The sequence below is a fragment of the Nicotiana tabacum genome, chromosome 18 (assembly GCF_000715075.1).
Source record: "Nicotiana tabacum cultivar K326 chromosome 18, ASM71507v2, whole genome shotgun sequence".
NCBI classification, from domain to species: Eukaryota; Viridiplantae; Streptophyta; class Magnoliopsida; order Solanales; family Solanaceae; genus Nicotiana; species Nicotiana tabacum.
In genome coordinates, this window is record NC_134097.1 from 2,188,293 (window position 1) to 2,213,110 (window position 24,818).

General features: G+C 41.2%; 1 protein-coding gene across 1 annotated transcript; it reads right to left on the reverse strand.

Annotated features, from left to right (window-relative positions):
• Positions 1 to 1,117: 1,117 nt before the first annotated feature.
• LOC107820879 (protein ASPARTIC PROTEASE IN GUARD CELL 1-like) lies at positions 1,118 to 22,448 on the reverse strand. Its single transcript, XM_075237604.1, has 2 exons — positions 21,526 to 22,448; positions 1,118 to 1,190 (listed from the first exon to the last, which is right to left on the reverse strand). The coding sequence occupies exons 1-2, from the start codon at positions 22,446 to 22,448 to the stop codon at positions 1,118 to 1,120; spliced, it is 996 nt and encodes a 331-aa protein (XP_075093705.1).
• Between the last annotated feature and the right edge of the window lie 2,370 nt (positions 22,449 to 24,818).

The following is a 24,818-nucleotide window of genomic DNA, read 5'->3' on the forward strand; positions in this document are numbered from 1 at the left end:
TAGCTTTAGCTATATATTAGCTTTTTTGAGATTTGCTTGGACAAATTGTAAACTTTGGATACTGGTTTTTGTGTTTTATATATATTAACCACTAGACAACCTGCCTAGTGGTATATTTTCTAAAACCAATTTTAAAAGTCTTAGTATGGAAGGACTTCTTGCAAGCTGCATGTGTGATCGTGAACTTGGTGTAGATTCATCAGGTGATTAGGGCATGGTGGAGTGTTGATTCTTGTTTAAGCTCAAGCCACTGTTCCAAGCTGCCCCAGCCATTATTTCTTGGCAACTTTGGAAGAGGAGGAATACTATGAAGCACGGAGGAGGTGTTGTCTCTTTTAATAGGGTGGTGCATGAAGTTAATAAAACACTACATTACCTTGCTAGAGTAAGGTATCCTTGGTTGCCAAATATCCCTCTACTTCGGCTAGATATGGTTAGATTTTTTGAAGGCTATAAGCCTTATGTTGTTACTAAAAGAGTTACCTGGCAGCTGCTTTATGAGAGATAGTTCAAGTGCAATACTGATGATGCTTCTAGAGGGAATCCTGGGCCAAGCTCATATGGTTTTTGTGTGAGGGATGATGCTGGAGATGTGGTGTTTGCGAAAGCAGAAGAGATAGACCTTTCAACTAATATAGTAGCAGAGGCAAAAGCAATAGTGGAAGGGCTTTCATATTGTGTTCAAATACATTTGCATCCTCTCATCGTTGAGACTGATTCACTGGTGATGAAGAAGATTATTACGGGTGAATGGGAGGTACCTTGGAGTATTGGGAAAGAAGTGAAGAAGATTAAAGAGATGAAGGAGCATTTCAATGTGATTTTTCACCATGTTCTAAGGGAGGGAAATGTTATGGCAGAATGTTTAGCTAACCTTGTGTTTTCTTTTGCAGGTACAATATCATTTCAATCATTCTATGAATTCCCTAATGCGGGAAAGACACTAATTAACCAAGACAAGGCCCAAATCCCTAATCTTAGGGTTAGAGTTGCAAGAAAAAGAGCACCTGATTGATGATTGTTATCATGTGTATACTACCTGCCTATGAGGCTTCAAAGTTGGTTTCTTCTGTATAGCGTCAAGCTATCATCCAGTGGTATTAGCATGGAAACATACTCAACCTGGAGGTGGTTGGACATTGTATGGAATCTCTACTGCAGGCAGGCAACTCTTTAGGTTATACACAATCCTACAAGGTGAAGTATTCTTAACATATAGGTACAGTTGGGTGATTATCTTTGGACACGGTTGTATATAGGTGCTATCATAGGCTTGTACTAAGGTATTCAACCATGAAAGACTAATTGACCTGGACTGGTTTGCACAATTTAAGTACCGTATGGGGCTATATCATTTCTCATTGGTATTAGCATTCTATAATGTTCATTCTGGGATGGTATATCACCATATGGGAAGGTATTATCCGGCTTGTTCTGGATTATAAATAACCTGATGTGTCAACTATTTGGTTGTTTGAATTTGACTATGCACGACTAGGTTACAAACTATATTGGATCCTGTTGGTGTGTACTGTCTCATGCCTATTTCTGAGGTTCCTATTTATTGCATTGAAGATGTCCTATATGTTGTGGTGTAGCTGTTGTGTATTCATCCATGCCTTCTCCTTTGGATTGCAAAAACTGGCGCCTGGTGAGAGCTTTTTAGGTGTTACTTGGAGTTTTTTGCAACTGGTGTGTGGATACATATGCATCATTATCATCTAGAAGTCTTTGGTTACATCGTCTGTAATAGTTAGCTTTCCTTTGTTTATTTCTACAATTGTAACAGTTAGCTCTAGCAGGATGCTCTCTTCTATTATTTGGACAAATTGTAAGACTTGGAATCAGAAAGGAATTTATATATATATATATATATATATATATATATATATATATATATATATATATATATATATATATAGTAGCTACTAGGTGCATAGCCTAGTAGTATATTTGCCCAAAAAAAAATCTTGAATCCATTAGAACTTTCGCGAGAGTCATCTACCCTGCTTAAATCTCAATTGCACCGCCCAGATGGGCCGAACGACCCCGTGCCCCATTAGCACAACAACACCCAAAGAAGTAACCCCGCCTTAATGCAATCGAGTAAATTCCTACTCCATGAGCACTACATCCGTCATGAATAACCTGTATCCGGAAATTCCCTTACGCGAGTCATCCTCGATCTCAACCTCTGCAAGTCATAACTGATCCACAAGTATGCCTCAAATCGAAACCAGTACAACATATAACCATGCAATCAAATTGTCGATAGCAGGCTCCCCCACTTGGCTCAAAGCCATAGATCAAACACTTGATAACGCACAATACCCATACCCTATTACTACCATAATACCGCAGGGAGATTCAACTAAATCCTTCAAAAGCTCACATAACACAAACCATATAGTACCTCAAATCATCTACTAAGCTCGCATGCATCCACGTGACGGTCAGATCAACTATTACAACCGATCCAAACTCTAATCGCACAAATATAACCCACTGGCAGAAAAGAAGGCCTCCACACAACATCATAAGGATCATACATCTGTAGATTACCCCGCATGTGATAACCCACCCGTTTAGCTTCAAACTGACATTTCTCTATAACCTTTCACAGCCACAACTACTACGCCATCACTTAATCTTCCTGAGTCTAAACTCACAACAAGACATGAAAATCTACTTCGTCCCATAATTAAACAACATGAAAAATCTTCCAACACACTCATAACTTGAAACTATACGTTACATCAAGACAAAAATCAAGCACCTAATAGTCCTTTTCACATCCCAAGAAAACTCTTCCCGTCACATTCAAACCATCTGAACACATCCCCCAGTCACATCATACTCATCATATGGTCATCCAACAACTCATTGAGTCACAAATTCCACTAATAGGTACACTTCCATACTTATAAGTCCAAAATCATGTGCTCACACAACCGAAATCCCCGTGCTCGAGCTACAGTCAAAACCCGGCCTCATGTCCTCTAAACTAGCCCATCATCAGCATACAGAAATTATATCTCGCACCTCATCCATGGAATCACAAGCCGCCGATGCATAGATGATACCGAGCACTTACATGCGCATACGAATGCGTGGAAGGAATTCAAAGAGTTACGCTTCAAGTTGAATCAATGTCGCACGATAAGGAAAGAAAGATGGGAAGTTTATCCTAAATGCCCTGTAACCTCTCGAAGATAGGTATGGACGTCATCCTACCAATCCGCACGACTCTACTAGACACTTGCTCATGACTCATAGAACCTATGAACCTAGAGCTCTGATACCAACTTGTCACGATCCAAAATCCAACTAGCCGTGATGGCACCTAACCCAACCCGCTAGGTAAGCCAGTTAACAATAAACCAATTCAAATGAGATTTATTGAGACAAATAAATGATAAAATAACTAAATCTTTATACATTCCCCAAGGACTGGTAGTACAAATCATGAGCTTCTAAGATTTAGAATTTACAAATCTGGTATGAAATAAGATACATCATCTGTTTGAAATGTACATAAAGAGATTTTCATAAGTCTAAAGCTACCATGAGCAAGAGGTAGCTAAAACCGGAATGTAGGTACGTCTTCAATGTTAGCTCCCCCCATACACAGCGACATCAGCATCAAAAATATGCACGCAAGGTGCAGAAGTGTAGTATGAGTACAACCAGCCATGTACTCAATAAGTAATAAACCTAACCTTAGGTTGAAAGTAGTGATGAGCTTGAACAAACGGTCAGAGTCAATAGCCAATATCACTCACAACAAGATAATGAAAGTAGTACAAGAATCAACTCAAAGATGTGATGCTCAACTCGTTCACAGTTACGGAAAAAGTAGGCATGCTTTTCAAGTATAACAGTAAAATCCAAATCCTTCACCGAAATCACCAAAATATGAGTAAGTGTGAAACCTTTGATTTTTCCCAAAAAATTTCAACAACAGGTAAGATGAATCAATCTCAGATAGCATGAGAAAAATACATCTCTATGCCTACATGTCAATGTGCATGTGAAGTCATAACTGTCACAAAATCGTGTATCATGAGAAAATGCACCTTTATGCCTATATGTCAAGTATGCATGTTAGATGCAATGTGTCACAATGATGAACTCATGTACCACTCTCAGAGTACTCAATATCACAGTCTCACACTCCCACTCCTCATGCTCAATCACTCCGCACACTCAGTCACTCAGCATTGTATGATACCTGATGTGGCGTGCAGCCTGATCACATCATAAATCAACAGTAATTGTGCTCATTGTGGGTGTGCCAACTCTGGAGGGGGTGGATCCTGCCCAAGCGGTAATATAACCTGATGCGGCGTGCAGCCTGATCCATATATAGCCATAAGACCTATTGCGGCGTGCAACCCGATCCACATATAGCCATAATGCATGTTGCGACGTGAAACTCGACCCACATATCTTACTCGCAACATGGCTCTGAGGCCCTAACTCAGTCAACAATCTCTCAATTCTCTTTGGCTCACAAATCTCATGACAATCAGCCCAAACAATGATAACATATTATGACAACAAATGATAACAGAGACTGAGATATGATATGCAAATGAATGAATATGATTGAGTATGTAACTGCAATTAAAGCAAATATCTCAACAACAGAAATGACCTCAGCGGGCCCCCAACAGAATAAGTTTATAGCCTAAACATGGTTTCTAACATGGATCACAGCTCAATTACTCTATCACGTAGAAATTTCATAGATAAAGACAAGATTAAGTAACTACATAGTACCACAAAATTAACCGAGCCATAATTCACATGGAGCACGCCCACACGCCCGTCATCTAGCATGTGCGTCACCTCACACCAAACACATAACACGTATATTCGGGGATTCATACCCTTAGCACCAAGATAAAAAGTGTTACTTACCTCCAACAAGCCAAATCCAATATCGAGCAAGCCAAACGATACTCCAAAAATGCCATCTTGTGCGAACTGACCTCCGAACGGCTCGAAACTAGCCAAAAACAACTCAAATACATCAAATGAAGCCCAGGGAAACAATTCCAAATGATAAAGGTCGAATTTTTTATCAAAATACCAAAGTCAACCAAAAAGTCAAACCCGGGTCCGCACCTCGAAACCCTATAAAACTCACAAAATCCACAACCTATTCAATTACGAGTCCAACCATACTAGTTTCTCTCAAATCCGACTCTGAATCGATGTTCAAAACTTAAGAATTCTCTCTATGAAACCTTTGTCAAAAACCCCCAACTTTCTCTTTTGAAATCATCAACCAAATGCTAAAAATGAAGATAGATTCATGAAATATAAATAAAACCGAGTAGAAAGCACTTACCCCAATCCATATGATGAAAATCGCTTCAATCCGAGCTTCATAGCTCCAAATATGTAAAAATGGCTGAAACCTCCAAAATAGAGTACTTTATAATCGCTGGGCAAATTAATGAATCGCGATCGTGGAACAACCTTCACGATCACAATGAATAACCTACACTGCCTCCATAAATATGTTACGTGATCGCGAACCAAGTCATGCAAATGCGAAGCACACAGGTGCCCACACTCCACGACTGCCTTTCCTCATACGTGAAGGCGATGAACAAGCTCCAAACTCTGACTCTCAACTCAGCCCTATGTGAACGTGATGGCTCTTATGTGAACGCAATGCCCAATCTCCAGAAACCAACGCGAATGAGAACATCTACTCGCGAATGCGAAGAAGGAACTACACAACTCCAGATTTTTCATCTATGCGATTGCACCTCTAACTTCGCGATCACGAAGAAGATTTGGTGCACCAGACACCAGCAAGAACCAGCAAGGCCAAAATGAAGGAAACTGATCTGAAACACGTTCGCAACTCACCCGAGCCCCTCGGGACCCCGTCCGAGCATACCAACAAGTCCCATAACCTAACATGGACCTACTTGAGGACTCAAATCATGCATAACAACATCGAAATGACGAATCAAACCTAAATGAACTTTGAACTTTCAAATTTCCAATTTTTGCCAATTAGCGTCGAAACCTTCTAGAATTATCCAAATGCAAATCCGGGTATACGCCCGAGTCAAAAATCACCATCCAAACCTAACAGAACCATCAAAACTCTGTTCTGGGGTCTAATAAACAAAAGTCAAACTTGGTCAACTCTTCCAACTTAAAGCTTCAAATACAAAATTTATTCTTCCAAATCAGTTACGAGTAACCTGAAAACTAAAACCGGCAATTCACACAAGCCATAATACATCATACGGATCTAGTCATGCACTCAAACTACCGAGCGAAGTGCAAATGCTCAAAATGACCGGTCGGGTCGTTATAATATGTCATATATATGGATGATTGTATGGCCTTATTGGCCTATATTTTAAGTGTACAAATGATCATTTCGGTTGTATAGGCCCGTATGTCATATGTATAAGTTTCTATATCGTGTTGGGTCGTCCTATGTCTAGTATTCCCTTATATTTTATTCTGGTTATCTCATGACTGCCCTTTTGGCCCACTTACCCATGATGGTATGATAAGAAAGATATGTTACATTGGTACTCGGTTGAGAAAGGCACAGGGTGCCCATCGCTGCCCTACGGTTTGGGTCGTGAAAAAAGTGGTTTCAGAGCAGTTCTTTCCAAGGGAGTCTACAAGCCGTGTCTAGTAGAGTCTTGTTTATGGGCGTGTTGTGCACCACACTTATAAGAAGGAGGCTACAAGGCATTTAGGACTATCACTCTTTCTTCTTACTCTAGATCGTGTGGTAGAGCTCAGTTGTAAGAATTCAAACTCCTAAATTCTACTTTATTCATAATACAACGATACCTACATCCACAAAGACAGTTGGTAAGAGATTAAATGTGGATGTGGAAGAGTCTCCTAGAGATCTCCACTACCTGGTGGTATGCGATGTCCATATCTAGCTCTCGGTCCATGCTAAATCTGATATCAGGGTTGAGCCCCTCGATAAATCGACGGACTCGCTCTCTAACAGTAGCAACCAAGGCTAGTGCATGCCTGGACAAGTCACTGAGCCAGACTTCATACTCCTATACGATCATAGAACCCTGGAAACTGCTCAAACACTACGCGCCATGCATCCGTGAAACTCTGGGGAACAAAATCCCTCAAGAACATATTTGAGAACTAATCCCAGGTAAGTCTAGCCGCCTCAGCCGGACTACCCAATACGCTCGCCACCATTGATAAGCCAATCCCTTAAGCTGGAACATAGTGAAAGCAACCTTACTAGACTCCATAATGGTACGGAGGATACTGTGGCACTCCTCAAGAAAACCCTGGGCATCCTCTGATGCTAAATCGCTGAAAGTAGGAGGGTGGTACTTCTTGTACCTCTCGAGCCTGATCTGCTCCCCCTCAGAAGCTGTTACCCTAAGCTCAGGCTGAAATGGACTACCGGCAATACCGATATGACCTCTGGGACCTAGTCAACTTGTTCCCACTGCTCTAGGGTACGGGCAGTGGGAGTTTGTGCTCCTCCCCGGCCTGAGATGTAGCAGGAGCAAGTAGGATCAACCCTTCCTCAGCCAGAGTGTCAAACATGCTCAGAAACTGGGCGAGGGTCTCCAGAAATGCTGGGGCAGTAACAGGCATCTCAGGTGCCTGCTCTCCAACTGGAGCTACTGGTGGCTCCTCTGTAGCAGCTCGGGCAGGTGCTCTGGCTGCACCACGTGGACGTCTTCGGCCTCTACCCTGGCCACAACCTCTCTCGCCTCTAGTAGGGGGCGCGGGTGTCTGGTCATCCGATCCAGTTGTATGTGTCCTCTCCATCTGTGAGAGAATAGAAAGACAGAAATTTAGAATCCCGAAGTCAATAATTTTGCACGATAAGGAATCAAAGAAGTGAAGCTTTTCCTAACAGTTCCATAGCCTCCCGAAAATAAGTACAGACATCTCTGTACCGATCCGCGAGACTCTACTAAACCTGCTTGTGACTCATAACACCTATGAACCTAGAGCTCTGATACCAACTTCTCACGACCTTAATTTTCCTCCATAGGACGTCGTGACAGCACTTAGTCTCTAAGACGAGGTAAGCCCAACAACATGCAGAATTATTGAAATAACAATAGATATAAGTCTCAAACTCAATAGCTATATAAAAACAACGTTACAACTCATCATACACAAATCCCGAGACCCAACATAATACAAGTCACAAGCTCTAAGTGTGAATACTGGATAATCCTATACAGTGTGTCTACATATGAAGGATAATGAAATAAGAGATCTATAGAGAGGGGGACTCCGAGGCCTGCGGATGCCGGCATGTATACCTTGAAGTCTCCGCAGTAGAATCCCAACTAATGCCTGGGCTGGTAAAAAGTACTTGAATCTGCACAAAAAGATGTACTGAATAGTAGCATGAGTACACCACAATGGTACCCAGTAAGTGCCAAGCCTAACCTCGGTAGAGTAGTGACGAGGTCATATCAGGATCCTACTAGAAATAATAAAAGACTAAACAAATGTAGACAGTGTATAAATACAATAAGGAAAATGAAACAATGAATAGTACAATAAGATTAGCTACACAGAACTAAGCAAATAGTGCAATACGGAGAAGGAAAATTAATAGTATGTTAAGGAAACAACGATCAAAGACAAGTACAAAAGAATGGGAAAATGTCAAAAAGAGTCACTATCGAGGTACCACCTCGTACTCTCAAATTACAAAAATAAATCACAATCTTTCCTTATATCACCGCGGGAGCCTTTACATTTAGTTTTGAAAATCATTTTTTACCGAAATAGCATCTCGCGTTTAGCCCACCTTATCACACCGCATGACTTCTAGTAGTTCTCCTACTAGTCACGCATATCAAGCTAACCTTATCTCACCGCACGTGTTTCAATACCCAGACCTTATACCACCACATGCATATCAATATCATAATGTATCAAAAATCGTACCTCAAGTGCCCAATATCACAGATTGCTATAGAAACCAAACAATAACAGTTTTTCACAATAAGGAGCCCACGGCTCAACCACAATGTACACAAAGTCTCCACAATAATAACCAGAAGAATAACTCAATCGAATAATATTTCATAACTTAACACTTTGCCTCAATAGGAATCAGGGCTTTTGCAACTCAATACCAATTTAAACAACAAGATATTCCAAGAAATAGCAATTTCAAGTAAGAATTCAACAGTTAAATAATGAATTTGAAATAAGGAAACAAGAATCTTAACTAAACATGTATAGAAATTAGCAAGTCAAAGACAAGACAAGTAGACATGCGAAATTAGACCAAATATGATGACTATGACATGTTAAAGTATCTCAATTAAAGCTAGAAAGGAATCTACATAGCTAAAAATCGACAATTTTCACATTTAATCCGTGTACACACTCGTCACCTTGCATACACGGCTTACAGATAGCACAATTATCACAACACCAAATGCTAAGGGGTAATTTTCCCATACAAGGTTAGGCAATCTACTTGCCTCAAACCACGCTAAATCAATCAACTAGAAGGTCTTTCCCTCGATTATCCAACTGCGAACGACTTGAATCTAGCAACTATAGGAAACAAATTCAAAAAATAAAAATTACGATCATTGTGAAGAATTAAAAATTCAACCCAAAAGTCAAACCTAGGCCCGCGTCTTAGAATCCAACCAAAATTATAAAATCTGAACACCCATTCGATATCGAGTCCAACGGACAAGAATTATTGAAATCCGACCTCATTTCATCTTTCAAAAACTTAGACTAAGAAGTTCTACCACTTTTTCCTAATTTTTTCAACTCCAATCCCTAATTACATGATAAAAACAATGATAGATTCGAGTAATTTAACCAAAATCGAGTTAGAAATTCTTACCCCCAATGTTCTCTCTGAAAATCCCTTGATATTTCGCCTCAAACCGAGTTTTCGATGTCCAAAGTGTGAAATATGAAATAAACCCTCGATTTTGAAACTTAAGTCTGCTGCCAAATGATTTACACATCGCGATCGCGTAACACAATTTCTGCCCAGCTGAAATTTACTCTCCGCGATCGCGTGAAAGTAACCGCGAACGCAATTAACAAGTTGCCTCAACTTCGCGATCGCATCCTAGGCCACGCGATCGCGTAGCTCAATCTGCCTCAGCCGCAACCTCGCCTTTCCTTCTTCGGTAACGCGACTTACACGCGTTCGCGATTCACTGTAAACCAACCTTCTGCGATCGCATACACCACCTCACGATCGTATAAAGCAAACTCCCTCCAGTGCCACACTACTTTTCGCTATCATATTTTTCCACTTGCTATCGCGTATAAGGAAATCAGAAGCACCAGATTCAGCAATCTTCAATGTTCTGAAATGCGCCGAACATGATCTGAATTACACCCGAGGCCCCCGGGACCTCAACCAAGCATACCAACAAGTCCTAAAACATCATACCAACACTCTCAAAGCCTCAAATCACATCAAACAATACTAGAATCATGAATCGCGCATCGATTCAAGCCTAGGAACTTATGAACTTCCGAATTCTAAAACTAATGTCGATTCATACCAAAACAACTCCGATTGACTTCAAATTTTACACACAAGTCATAAATAACTTACGGGCCTATTCCAACTTCCGGAATCGAGATCCGACCCCTATATAAATAAAGTCAACTTCTGGTCAAACTTCCCAAACCTTTCAAACCTTAATTTTCCTAACTTCGCCAAATCGCGCCGAAACCACCTACGGGCCTCCAAATCTACATCATATCGTGCTCCTAAGTCTAAAATTACCATACGGAGCTATTGAAACCGTCAAAACTCTATTCTGGAGTCGGCTCCACCAAAGTCAAATTACGATCAACTCTAACAACTTAAACCTCCAACTTAGGAACTATGTGTCCCATTTCACTCTAAAACTTTCCCGACCCCGAAACCAAGCACCCCGGCAAGTCATGTAACTACAATATAATACAGAGGAAGCAATAAATAGGGGATCGGGGCTAATACACTCAAAACGACAAGTCGGGTCGTTACACCCCCCCCCCCCCCCAAATACCCAACGTTTTTATGACTCTATTTTCTTCAACAATTTAATTATTCTTCTAAAATTCACACAAACCCAAAGGAACTAATGTGTTACTTTAATTCTTTATGCAAAATATCATTGAAATTTATGCTCCATAACTAAAAAGAAAATACTCTTTTTTGGTTGAAAAAAAAGTACTCTTTCTACAACATGAAAATAAAATAATCATTTTATTGAAATAAAAGAAAATACTTTTTCTACATCATGAAAAGAAAATACTTATTTTGTTGAAATAAAAAAATTATTTTTTCTAAATCATGAAAAGAAAATACTTTTTTATATCGGGAAAAGAAAATACTCATTTGTTGAAATGAAAAAATAATCTATCTATAACATGAAAAGAAAGTATAATTAATAATATTTTTATTAAGGGTGGGGTGGGGGTTGGGGTGGGGTAGGGTAGGGTGGGTGGGGTAGGTGGGGGTGTAGGGGTAGGTTAGTGGGGATGGGGAATAGGATGGGGAAGGTAGAAAAAGTATTTTGGGAAATGTTTTCCCTTCTCTTGATAGGGAAAACATTTGGAGGGAAATGGGGTCATGAGGAAAATATTTTTCAAAACATTTAAGCCAACCAAACATGGAAAAATTGAAAAATATTTTCCGAAAAATATTTTTTTTCATCCCAAACATGCCCATAAGGGTAGTAGAATTTCCAAAGGCCAAATTGGTGCAATGAATAAAAAGAAATAATCATCAAGCCGAAGGGTTTGAACTTTGAACTCTTCTATAAAAATAGAGATCTTCTATAAAACCAAATGACACATAAAAATGCACAAGAAAAGCAAGAGAATACTCTGAAGAACAAAGTGTTTGAACTTTGAACTCTTCTTCAAATCCTTAAAATTAAGATTTGTATAGTCTGAAAAGCTAAAAAGATAGCTATAACTTTTTAGCATTTAAGAAAAGATATAGAAAGAAAATAATGAAACATATATAGTCCATTTTATAGTGAATTTGAACAAACCTTTTGTACACTTCAATCACATGCATCTAAGTCAAAGGACAAAGTGTTCTCTGAAGTATCAAAAGTTAATCCTACTGCTTGGAGTTGATTAGAGCCTATTAATGTTAATTATTTATCCCATCCCTTAAAATCTAGAAAATACTGATCACCTATGAGAAGTACAACTCGTTCTTGCGCCAGAAATAACTGTTTACCCGAAAATTCGGATAACGTTAAATTTATGTATGGTTCTAAGGATATGTGATACCCTTTGATACAAATCGTATAGAGAGATAGCAATACGAATATTCTTGACTATGACAGTGGGAATAATGAATCAGAAAAAATGAATAAAATGAAGTAAAACAAGCACAAGGAGGTATCTTTTGTTCCAGTGTATACAGTGTGTCCATAGCTTATAAGGATCCCCCTTTTATATTAGAAGGCCATTACTTTATTTATAACAAAAAATAATAAAATAAAGCATATAGTGGAGGACCCATGATGATTTGTCTCTTCCTCGATTCCCGCCAAGATTCTTTCTCTTGGTGCGGTTGCAACGGCTCTTGTCTGTGAGCTCGATACTGGGTCGAACTCGTTACTAGGTCGAGCCCTTTAGTCTTGGCTAGAGTTCAACCTTCGGGATGGGCGTCGCGTATTTGTGACCTCGAAGCAATACCTTGCGGATCGATTTGATCAAGGGCTCGATAATGTTATCGAGCCGACTCCTCGAGCAGCCTTCGGACTCAAGGCTCGTTAGTACTGTCTTCGGAGCTCACTCCCAAAATCCCACTCTGACTTCTTACCACTTGAACTCGATCGAACGTAAGAAGGCTGAAATCTATTTCGACCATATACAGATAGTCTCATCGTTTCTACGAAGGATGCGGTGAGAATCGATATGATTTTCGACGGTTCGATCGGGTTATAAGCTGACGTTTTAACAGGGATCGATTATGACATATGTGATAGTTTTCCCATCGATTTAGTCTTTCAAGGTATTTAATGCTTGTCAGATGGCGGTCGGCCACCTCTGATATTAAACCGTCATGATGCGAGCCTATAAATAACCCTTCCATATAACATTTACCACTTTTACGCATTCACTCCCCCAAATTTTCTTATCTTTTCTCTCTATCTCGTTGCTTGCAGAGCCATCTACACCAGAGTTTTGATGTCATCAATTTTTCACTTTCCTTTGCCTTTCTTCCTCTCATATCAATGGCCAGAACTTCGCAAACTGTACCTCAGAAGGAGAAAGCTTCTTCTTCACGGCCGTCCGGCGACAAGACACCGGTGGAGCCGTCCACCTATGACTATGTTCTCGGCCCGTGTACTCTGAAGATCGATTTTAAGGTTGAGAATCCTTCATCTGTTCCGAGTCGATGCGAGCACGTGTCGATGTGCATGTGCTCTATAACGGAGGGTCATCTCGAGGCCGTTAGGAAAGACTGCAACTGGGGTTCCGAGGTTGTGTTGCAAATTCCATCCCTCGAAGAGAGCGCCATCACCCATGTGGAGGGGTTTTTAAGTGTCTACACTTATCCCTTCACATTAGGTCCCGTCGACCCGGTGATCATTGATTTTTGCAAAAGATATCAGGTTACCCTCTGTCAAATTCATCCCTCTCTATGGCGTATAGTAATCCTACTTCGCTTCTTCTCCATCAAAGCCGGAGGGCTGGATTTTTCCCTGAATCACCTCATACGATTGTATCGGCCTCAAATCTTTTGAGGACTAATCAGACTTCATCGTCGGGCATCGAAGGCTTTGATGTCGAGCATCGACAAAGACAAGGATCGGGGTTGGATGGGCCATTATATTCGTGTGAGGACCCGTGACCTTATTCCGGAAGAGAAGATGCCGTTCCCTGAGGAATGGAATTTCGACCATAAGTGGTTTTCATAAGACGTTGCTTTTCATATCTTTTTCGGATGTCTTTCTTCGATATACAGCTGCCCCTTGGATGCCACAAGCGGTGCCCGACCTCAAGGATTGGGTTCATAAGTTAGCCTCGGCTTCCTCTTATGCCAAACGCGCTTGGCATGATTTGGCAAAAGGTATATGGGAGGCCAGGAATCATGGTAAGGTTTTACTTCTCGTTTCCTTCAAAGTGTTCTTTGTTCTCCATTCGTTACCGATTTCCTTTCATGCAGGTGTAACCAAGGATGCCTCTTTGAGGCCTTCGAGTGGTGAAGAAGGAACCAAGTCCCCGGTCCCGAAACCGGGGAAAGATAAGAAGTGAAAAGTTGCCTTTCGGTCAGAGGACCCTAAGCCCAAAATTTGAAGGGTGAGGAGGAAGGAAATTGCTCTTCCGATTGACTCAGTCCAACGACTGAGAGAAGAAGAAGAAATAGAAGAAGAAGAAGAAGAAGGTGCCTCGGCTTTGGTGATCCGATTTACGAGAGCTATCGAGGTCACCAAAGCTCCTGAGCCGATGGCGGTTGTACCGGTTGGGGTTGGCCCCGAGATCCCAAGTCTTGATTAGAGCGCCCCGAGTGATTCGCTTGGGGCTATGACAGTGGGTCATTTTCCTTCCCTTCCAACCTTTTCTGAGGAGGCATTAAAGGAAGCTCGAGAATTGAAGACCCCCGATGTGGGCGGAGGCTCTAGTGTAGGGGATCCCTTTTGGGATTGCTTTACTGGAGTCGATGATGCTTCCAATATTGGTGACACTTCTCTTCTACTAGAAGAGGCCCAAAGTTTCATTACTCAGGTAATGATTTTACTATACTTGGTTTCTTTGTTCTTTTCCAAACTTGACTTGTGTTCTTTCCCTACTGTGCAAGCCATTAGTAGGTTTAGAGTCGACCTTAGCTAGTGTGAGGTCGAGCTTCAGAAGGTCTCAGGGGATAGAGATGCCCTGTGGCTTCTATGCAGCCAAAAGGACGAGGATATAAAGGACCTCCAAGCGGATTTGGCTAAGGCTCGTGAAGAAGAGGCCGAACTCGATAAGCAGGTGAGCCTCATTCTGTTTAAGTATGGGTTTTACTCGACTGGGGAAGTTAACCCTTCGTTGTCTCAGCTGCAGCAAAAGGTTGAAAAGATCGGGTCACTTCGGGAAGAAGTTGATCAAATCAAAGCTGAATGTAATCGGTGGAAGGAGACAATCGACTGCCTGGCTACGGAAAAAGAGACCATTTTGACCAACTTATTATCGGCCGATGTTCATCTTTGAAATGTCAAGCAAAAGGGTTCGGCTCAAGCTAAGAGGATCGATGAGCTTGAAGCTCGGCTTGCTGAGGCCAAGGCGGAGGTTGAGTCATCAAAAATCTTGGCGGATAAGTCCATTTCCGTGTATCGGGCTGATGCCGAGGCTGCTCAGATGGAGGCACGAGAGGCGGCGGATACTTCCGACACTCGAGCACATTGGATTGCCGAACTTGCTAAATGTAGGTCTCAGAGGGAAACCCTTCTAGGATGTACACGCTCGAGGTTTCGACCTTACGGCAGAAATAAAAAAGGCTAAAGAGCTCGAAGCTGAAGCCTTGGCTTCTCATGGCGATTATGATGATGGTGACAGTAGCAAGAGAGGATCCGAGGACGGGGAAGAGCCTGACAGAGAAGCAAACACCCCTAAGGATGATCAGGAAGCTTAGTTCTTAATTTTTTATGTTTTGTAATCAATCATGTAGAAATTTTTGTATATAGACAACTTGGCCGACTTGTGAAGACTTTATACGTGCCTTACAGTTGTTTTCACAAGGATCTTAACAATTTAATCAAATTTGGACTCCGTAGTCTCTATGATTGATTGTTTTTTTTTCAGACTCGAAGTGACGTAGCCCTTAGGCTTACTAGTTGAGTCAATGATTCGAACTCGAAGAAATATAATCCACAGACGTAATAGTCGAGTGACTGCTTGCTTGAACTCAAAATAAAAGTAGCCCATAGGCTTTAGTCGTCGAGTGAATGATTCGAACTCAAAGTAATGTAGCCCATGGGCATAATGGTCGAGTGAGTGCTTGCTCGAACTCGAAATAGAAGTAGCCCGTAGGCTTAGTCGTCGAGTGAATGATTCGAACTCGAAGTAATGTAGCCCGTGGGCGTAATGGTCGAGCGAGTGCTTGCTCTAACTAAAAATAAAAGTAGCCCGTAGGCTTAGTCGTCGAGTGAATGATTCGAACTCAAAATAATGTAGCCCGTGGGCGTAATGGTCGAGTGAGTGCTTGCTCGAACTCGAAATAAAAGTAGCCAGTAGGCTTAGTCGTCGAGTGAATGATTCGAACTCGAAGTAATGTAGCCCGTAGGCGTAATGGTCGAGTGAGTGCTTGCTCAAACTCGAAATAAAAGTAGCTTGTAGGCTTTAGTCATTGAGCGAATGATTCAAACTCAAAGTAATGTAGCCCGTGGGCGTAATGGTCGAGTGAGTGCTTGCTCGAACTCGAAATAAAAGTAGCCCATAGGATTTAGTCGTCGAGTGAATGATTCGAACTCGAAGTAATGTAGCCCGTGGGCATAATGGTCGAGTGAGTGCTTGCTCGAACTCGAAATGAAAGTAGCCCGTAGGCTTTAGTCATCGAGTGAATGATTCGAACTCGTAGTAATCTAGCCCATGGGCGTAATGGTCGAGTGATTGCTTGCTTGAACTCGAAATAAAAGTAGCCCATAGGTATAATGGTCGAGTTTATCTTAATTCTGATTGCATAATAAATCTCCAAATAGAGGCCTCGTTGTTAGTTAACCTGGTAGTTTTAATACATTTCCTAATAGTGTTACTCGTGGGTGGTTTCAAAACTATGCCCAATCCGGACCCCTTCATGTTCGAAGCCCCATCCATAAAAAGGATCCATACTCCCGATGATGTACCCGATTTCAACAGGAGTCCGACTTTAGGTACGAGGGTTGGTGTGAAATCGGCCATGAAGTCTGCTAAAATTTGAGACTTGATGGCCGTACAGGGTTGATATTCGATAACGTACCCACTGAGTTTGACGGCCCATTTGTCCAATCAGCCTGATAGTTCGGGCTTGTGCAAAATATTACGAAGCGGGTAAGTAGTTAATACACATATGGGGTGACATTGAAAGTACGGTCTTAACTTTCTAGAGGCGTTTATCAGTGCAAGTGCCAATTTTTCTAGGTGCGGATATCTAGTTTCTACTTCTTCTAAGGTCTGACTTATATAATAAACGGGAAATTGCGTACCTTGCTCTTCTCGAACTAGGACACCACTTACGACGATTTCTGATACTGCCAAGTACAAACAAAGTTTTTCGTCCAGTTTTGGAGTGTGAAGTAGTGGTGGGCTCGATAAATATCGTTTTAGTTTCTCCAATGCTTGTTGGCATTCCGGGGTCTAAGCGAAATCGTTCTTCTTTTTGAGTAGAGAGAAAAATTTGTGACTTCGATCTGATGATCTCGAAATGAATCGGCATAAGGCTGCAATCCATCCCGTTAGTCTTTGTACAGCTTTCACGCTGTCCACGATGGTGATGTCTTTGATGGCCTTTATTTTATCGAGGTTAATCTTGATTCCCCGGTTTGACACCATGAAGCCGAGGAACTTGCCCGAACCAACCCCGAAAGCACATTTTTTGGGGTTGAGTTTCATGTTGTATTTCCTCAAAATCTCGAGCGTTTCCTGCAAATGGGTCAAATGGTCCTCTGCGCGCAGGGACTTAACTAGCATGTCGTCAATATAAACTTCGATTGATTTACCTATTTGTTCTTCGAATATTTTATTTACTAGGCGTTGGTAAGTAGCCCCTTGCATTTTTTAGCCCGAAGAGCATCACATTATAACAATATGTTCCATATTTGGTGACAAATGAAGTCTTTTCCTGGTCCCCCGGGTTCATCTGGATTTGATTATACCAGAATAGGCATCGAGAAAAGTGAGGATCTCGCGGCCGGCCGTGGCATCGATCATGCGATCGATGTTGGGCAGCGGAAAGGAATCTTTGGGGCATGCTTTGTTCAAATCCTTATAGTCCACACACATTCTAAGTTTGTTCCCTTTTATAGGCACTACAACTACGTTGTCTAACCATTCGGGATATTTCACCTCCCGAATGGACCCTATTTTGAGAAGTTTGGTTACCTCGTCCTTTATGAATACATGCTTTCCCTCGGACTCGGGTCTTCTCTTTTGCTTCGACGGTCTAAACCTAGGGTCCAAGCTTAGCCGATGCGTCGTTATGTCCGGTGGGATCCCTATTATATCTAAGTGGGACCAGGCAAAACAATCAATGTTATCGATAAGAAATTGAACAAGTTTCTTCCTGAGTTCGGGGCTCAACCTCGTTCCCAAGTATACCTTTCGCTCGGGCCAGTGCTCGATTAGTGTGATTTGCTCTAGTTCCTCAATTGTTGATTTGGTGGTTTCGGAGTCATCGGGAATCATGAAAGATCGAGGGACCCTTTGACCATCATCTTCTTCGATCTTCTGGTTATCTGGCTGGGTCGAAGCCAACATATGTGATTCCTATTTGGTGTCTCGTTCTCCTTCTGATCCTGATCCCTTTATCGGCAAAGGCAAGGATATTGATTTCTCTTCCTCGACGGCGAACATTTTTTTTGTGGCCGGTTGTTCTCCGTACACTGTTTTGATATCTCTCGATGTTGGGAATTTGAGGACCTGGTGTAGGATCGAAGGTACAGCTCTCATGCTGTGGATCCGTGGCTTTCCGAAAAGGGCGTCGTACCTCATGTTGCCTTCGATCACGTGAAACTTCATTTCCTGGATGGTTCCATCCACATTTATTGGTAAGATTATCTCGCCTTTGGTGGTTTTACATGCCATATTGAATACGTTTAGAACTAGAGTTGCGGGTACGATCTGGTCCTACAGGCTGAGCTGTTTTACGACCTTCAATCTGATGATGTTGGCCGAGCTACCTGGATCGATTAACACACGCTTAATTTTAGTTTTATTCATGAGTACTGATATTACTAGTGCATCGTTATGAGGTTGGATGACTCTTTCTGCATCTTTATCATCAAAGGACAAAGTCTCTATGGGTGCGTAATCTTGAGTCCGAGATCGCTTTTCCCTCACAATTGATATTTTAGCGCGTTTAAGCATTGGTCCCTGACGGGTATCGGCGCCGCCGATGATCATGTGAATGACGTGTTGCGGTTCTTCTTGCTTGTTTTTCTTGCCGAAATCCCTGTTTTTAAAATGGTTCTTCGCCCTATCCCTCAGAAAATCCCGAAGGTGCCCTTTGTTAAATAAGCGGGCTACTTCCTCTCTTAGTTGCCTGCAATCTTCCGTTTTGTGATCATGGGTGCCATGATATTCGCACATTTGATTGGAATTCCTTTAGGCAGGATCGGTCTGCATGGGTCGAAGCCACTTGGTGTCTTTAATGTGTTCGATAGCCGACACGATGGCGGATGCACCAACGCTGAAGTTATACTCTGATAACCGAGGTGCTTCTATAGGATCGGCATATTTATCAAAGCCGCACTTGCTCATAAGTCCCCGAGAATTTTGCCCTCGATCAATCCTTCGATTGTTCCGAACTGTATTGCGTGTTGGACCATTGTTCATCCGATTTGTGACGTACGGTTGATATCGGTCTCTGTTCGACCTTTGTTCTCTGTCGATCTCCCTTTGGTTTTTAGTAGCTATCCTGTTCTGCTGCACGAGTCTATACGGAGCTGCCAACTGGTCATCTTCGGCCCTAATTTTTGATTGATATCAGTTGTGTATATCTGCCCAAGTTATTGCTGGATACTCGATCAAATTTTGCTTCAGCTGACGTGATGCTGTCGAACTCAGCTCATTCAACCCTTGGATGAAAGCTTGTACAGCCCAATCGTCTGTGACCGGTGGCAATTCCATGCGTTCCATTTAAAATTGGGATATGAATTCCCTCAGTATTTCATTGCCCCCTTGCTCTACTTTGAAGAGGTCTGATTTTCTTGTTGCAACCTTTATGGCACCAGCATATGCCTTTACGAACGAATCTGCTAACATGGTAATAGAATCGATGGAATTTGGCGGTAAATTGTGATACTAGATCATTGCTCCCTTTGAGAGGGTCTCCCCGAACGTTTTCAACAACACGGATTCGATCTCATCGTCCTCCAAATCATTACCTTTGATGGCACATGTGTAAGAGGTAACGTGTTCGTAAGGATCGGTCGTACCATTATATTTGGGAATTTCGGGCATACGGAATTTTTTGGGGATTAGTTTTTGGGCCGCACTCGAGGGAAAAGGCTTTTGTATGAATTGTTTTGAATCAATCCCTTTTATCATTGGTGGAGCCCCGGGATTTGATCGAACCTGGCATTGTATGTTTCCACTCTCTTATTGTTGGCTTTGACTCATTTTGTGAGTTCCTCGAGCAATTTAGTAATTTCGGGAGTGGTCCCTGATTCTTGCTCGTTTGATTTCACTATGGCGGGCTCCGTTCTGGGGGTGATTTCTCGAAGCGGATTGGGATCCGGCCTGCTTTGTATATGAATTTGGCTCTGTAACTGGGCTATCACTACTTGTTGGGCTTGTAGCATCTCGAAGATCATGCGTAAGCTGGCCCCGATTTCCCCCGCGTTATGGGTATCTTGGGCTACGGATCGAGTACCGCCCTGAATGCTTTGTCCGGTTTAGAACGCTGATTCGCCTCCAGAGATATTCGTGAATTGACATCCAATGGTACTTCGGCTCGAATTTCGGGTACTTCGATTCGAGCCTCAGTGCCATCGTCAAGTGGCCTTCCGCCCCCGGGTGCCAAGTTGTTGGTTTCATCTTGAAGGCCGGCTTCGTGGTCGATAGGTAAAGCCTTTGCTGATTTGAAGTTGTAAATTGGTGTGTACTGCAGATTTATGTCAAACAATCACTGTTATCCTTAGCCCCACGGTGGACGCCAAACTGTTTACCCGAAAAATCGGATAACGTTAAATTTATGTATGGTTCTAAGGATACGTGATACCCTTTGATACAAATCGTATAGAGAGATAGCAATACAAATATTCTTGATTATGACAGTGGGAATAATGAATCAGAAAAAATGAATAAAATGAAGTAAAACAAGCACAAGGAGGTATCTTTTGTTCCAGTGTATTTAGTGTGTCCATAGCTTACAAGGATCCCCCTTTTATAGTAGAGGGCCATTACTTTATTTATAACAAAAAATAATAAAATAAAGCATATAGTGGAGGACCCATGATGATTTGTCTCTTCCTCGATTCCCGCCAAGATTTTCTCTCTTGGTGTGGTTGCAACGGCTCTTGTATGTGAGATCGATACTGGCTCGAACTCGTTACTAGGTCGAGCCCTTCAGTCTTGGCTCGAGTTCGACCCTCGGGATGGGCGTCACGCATTTCCGACCTCGAAGCAATGCCTTGCGGATCGATTTGGTCACGAGCTCGATAAGGTTATCGAGCCGACTCCTCGAGCAGCCTTCGGACTCGAGGCTCGTTAGTACTGTCTTCGGAGCTCACTCCCAAAATCCCACTCCGACTTCTTACCACTTGAACTCGATCGAACATAGGAAGGCCGAAATCTATTTCGACCATATACAACAACATTGAACCCGGACTTTTGCTGCCAAAGTACAACTTCACAACAGGAAAGTACACTTCACTACCATCCATGTCTTTGTAGCAAGTGTCGAAATCTTCGATTGGATTATCAACCATTGGAATATCTTCTACCTCAGATCTAAATATATCGCGAAATAAGATGTAGAAATCTTCAGGAAAATGTGTAATGGTGGTCCCTGTATCCTCAACGACTCCACCATTGAACCTTTTACCAAATTGCCACCATGACGGTTTCATTGGAACTTCCTTATCATTAATAAAGATTTTATAAAGATTGACAAAATGCAATTGAGGTAACTTGTAATTTGGTACTAATTTTGCCATTGTTGCTCCTGGCCATGGGGCTTTATTGAAATTGAGTGTAGATGATTCTCCTGAATCAAAACTTGGTAGACAAAAAGCAAATAACGTCGCGTTAAATTGTGATGGTAAAGAATATCCACCTGGATAATTCGGGTTTACTCTACGTCCAAGGCCAACGATCCCAGAATATCCACCACTAAACCTAACTTTCCCACCAATTTGATTTTTTCCACATCCAAACATAATCCTTTGTAATTTATGGTCTAAAGTAAAAGTAATCACCTCAGATGCCATGAAACCTACTGATCTGATACCACTTTCGTATGGTACATCATAGCGACAATAACGCATTTCTTCAATACATTCAAAACCTGGATCCTCAGTAATGCAACTCGAATTATCTTTAGTGCAATCAACATTTTGGAAAGTTTTTGATGCAGTAGAATTATAAATAGGATGATATATTTGCTTGTAGCATTGCCCACATGGTCCACATTGCCACCAAACCAAATCAGTGCCAGTGTCTACTAGCAAATAAGTTCTGCTGAATTCGCTACCAATTAAAAAAGACGCGACAAGCTCACCTTCTGCACTGTGTGTAGTTGTTAACCCTATGGCTCGTCCACGAACCATCCCTTATTTAACATTGTTACCATTTTCAAAAACCGAAGCCAAATAACTTGCTCTAGTATGCCCTCGAGCAAGACGAGCTCTGAGCATGGAGTCGTAGTCTTTGAAGTTTGATTTTTCAAATACATCGCGATGGTAAAGAGTAAAAGTATAAGATGGCATTGGAGGATCTGGAAGATTGGATGAATCAATATACATAAATTCTTTTCTAGTTTGCATAATGGAAGTGTAGTTAAGGGGTATTAAAATTGATTTTTCATTGCCAGAAACTACTAAAAGAATTGAGAAAATCATTGACATCAAAAGATGAATATAGATGAAGTTTTCCATTGGCATAAAAAGAAAGATGTTGTGCTTATTTTTCTTGATTTGGGTTGATATTTGTGCACTACTCCTAATTACAGTCATCTATATATAAATTTAATACAGATTAAAAGAGATTTGATTGATTTGTTTGGTATTTACTTGATTTTGGTTAAACATTAATTATTTTTCCATGAAATAATCTGAAATACAGCATGAAATCTCATAAGATATTTCAAAATAATAACTAGATCTAGCATCTATATTATTTGGGATTACTTATTAATGTAGCCATCACAATAAGAATTTGTGTTGTATTAAACATCAATTAGCTAATTAAGGAGCAGAAAATTACGCTTGATGGACCTTTCTTTTTTCTTTTTCTTTTTTCTCATAAGCTATCATATTTCTCAAGAAAGGTTCCAATGTATCCTTTTGTTTTTTTAATCTTAAGCCATTAACCTCCGGCAGGGTGCCTTTGGTTATGGGGGGTTTGGGTTGACCCCTACCATGTCAATATGTACCAAAAAAGTACAAAGCTAGAGGAGGACATGGACCTAACCTCCAACACAAAAGAAAGGAAGAGTTACATCTATACTTATGCTCTTCCATTAGAAAAGTATATACAAAATCAACTAACAAAAAAATTAGTCTTGTCATATCTTCTTCTAATGTTGGGAAGTTGTCATTTGTCTAGTTGAAATGGTCCTTTTTCCTCTTTAGGAAGTTGATTAAAAGAGGTATAGAAAGTACTATTTCCACTTGACGAGGCTAACTTAGCCAAGTAGTCGGCCACTTGATTGGCTTCCCTGAAACAATGTAGAATTTGTGCATATGCAATTTCAGTCATCTGCACAATTTCTCTGATCATCTTCCTTAGCTTTATATTGTTGGTGTCTCCACTTCTAATCATGTTGGCAATGTCTAAAGAATCCATTTCCAGGTCATATCTCGTGTACCCATTTTGGTTGCACCATCTAAAACCATACAATGCTGCAAATGCTTCAGCTTAATTGTTAGAAAAGCATTGAGTTGTGATAGAGAAAGCCATAATTAGCTCTCTTGTATTATCTCTAACAGTGCCGCCAATTCCTTCTTTACCGTTCTCACTCAAGAAACTACCATCTGTATTTATTTTGACTCTATCCGCATCGGGTTTGCTCCATGTCACTTGCCTCCATAGAACTATAGGTTTCAGTCTTTCAATGGCATCACAAATCTGTAACCAAGTACCTTCTATTTTGCATTTTGGGAATGCAATATACAAGGCAGCTTTAATACTTCAATGAACCTATAACTCTATTTTTTAGAATGTCATTTTCTTTTGATCTCCAAATTTACAAGCATTCCAATTTTTCTAAATTTCCCAACATATGCATATTGGAGCAACTTGTAGAAGCATTTTGTGGACATTATTCATAGGCTTAACATCCCCCTATTCCTTAAAAACTCTTCTTGTAGGCAAGTTTTGGTGCCTAATTCCCAGTGGAGCTCCAAATTTCCTCCAAGTACGACTAGCAACTTCTCCCTCGACAAAAACATGATGGATGGTTTCACATTTTGGTCTCTGACAGCAAGTGCATCTAGAAACCAATTGGTTCCCAAAGTTTGATATTATCTCATCAAAAGGTAATTTCTTTTTATACAACCTCCAGAACAAGAAAGACATTTTAAAAGGAATAGAATTATGCCATACCTTGCTTAGTTCAAGAGATTACTGTTTAGAGACTCTAATGCATTGCCAAGCAGACTTGTTAGTTGCATATTCCTCTTGATTAGAATGTCCTATGCCAATGTTATTAATCTGTTGTACTAGTTGTTCCGGCATCATGCTTCTCAGTTTGTCCAGATTCCATGCTCCATTCCTAATGTAATCCTTCACTTTGACCTTGGAACTTCTAGTAGAGCCTGAGACCATTCTGGCTAGAGCACCACTCTCAAACCAGTTATCCCACCAAAAACTACAATCTCCTCTATTAATTTTTCATATCATATTCGTCTCTGCTCTATCCCTTACTTTCATAAGATGTCTCCATGCCTGTGAGCAATTTGAAGTTCCAATCTTAGCTA

What these genes read in the sequence shown, in the direction of transcription:
- LOC107820879 (XM_075237604.1), bottom strand. Translation starts at nt 22,448, where the DNA reads ATGGTTCGTGGACGAGCCATAGGGTTAACAACTACACACAGTGCAGAA. An exon ending in TACTTTCCTGTTGTGAAGTT is followed by an intron (nt 1,191 to 21,525) that starts GTACTTTGGCAG and finishes TTCACCTTGTAG; the next exon opens with GATTGTGTATAACCTAAAGA.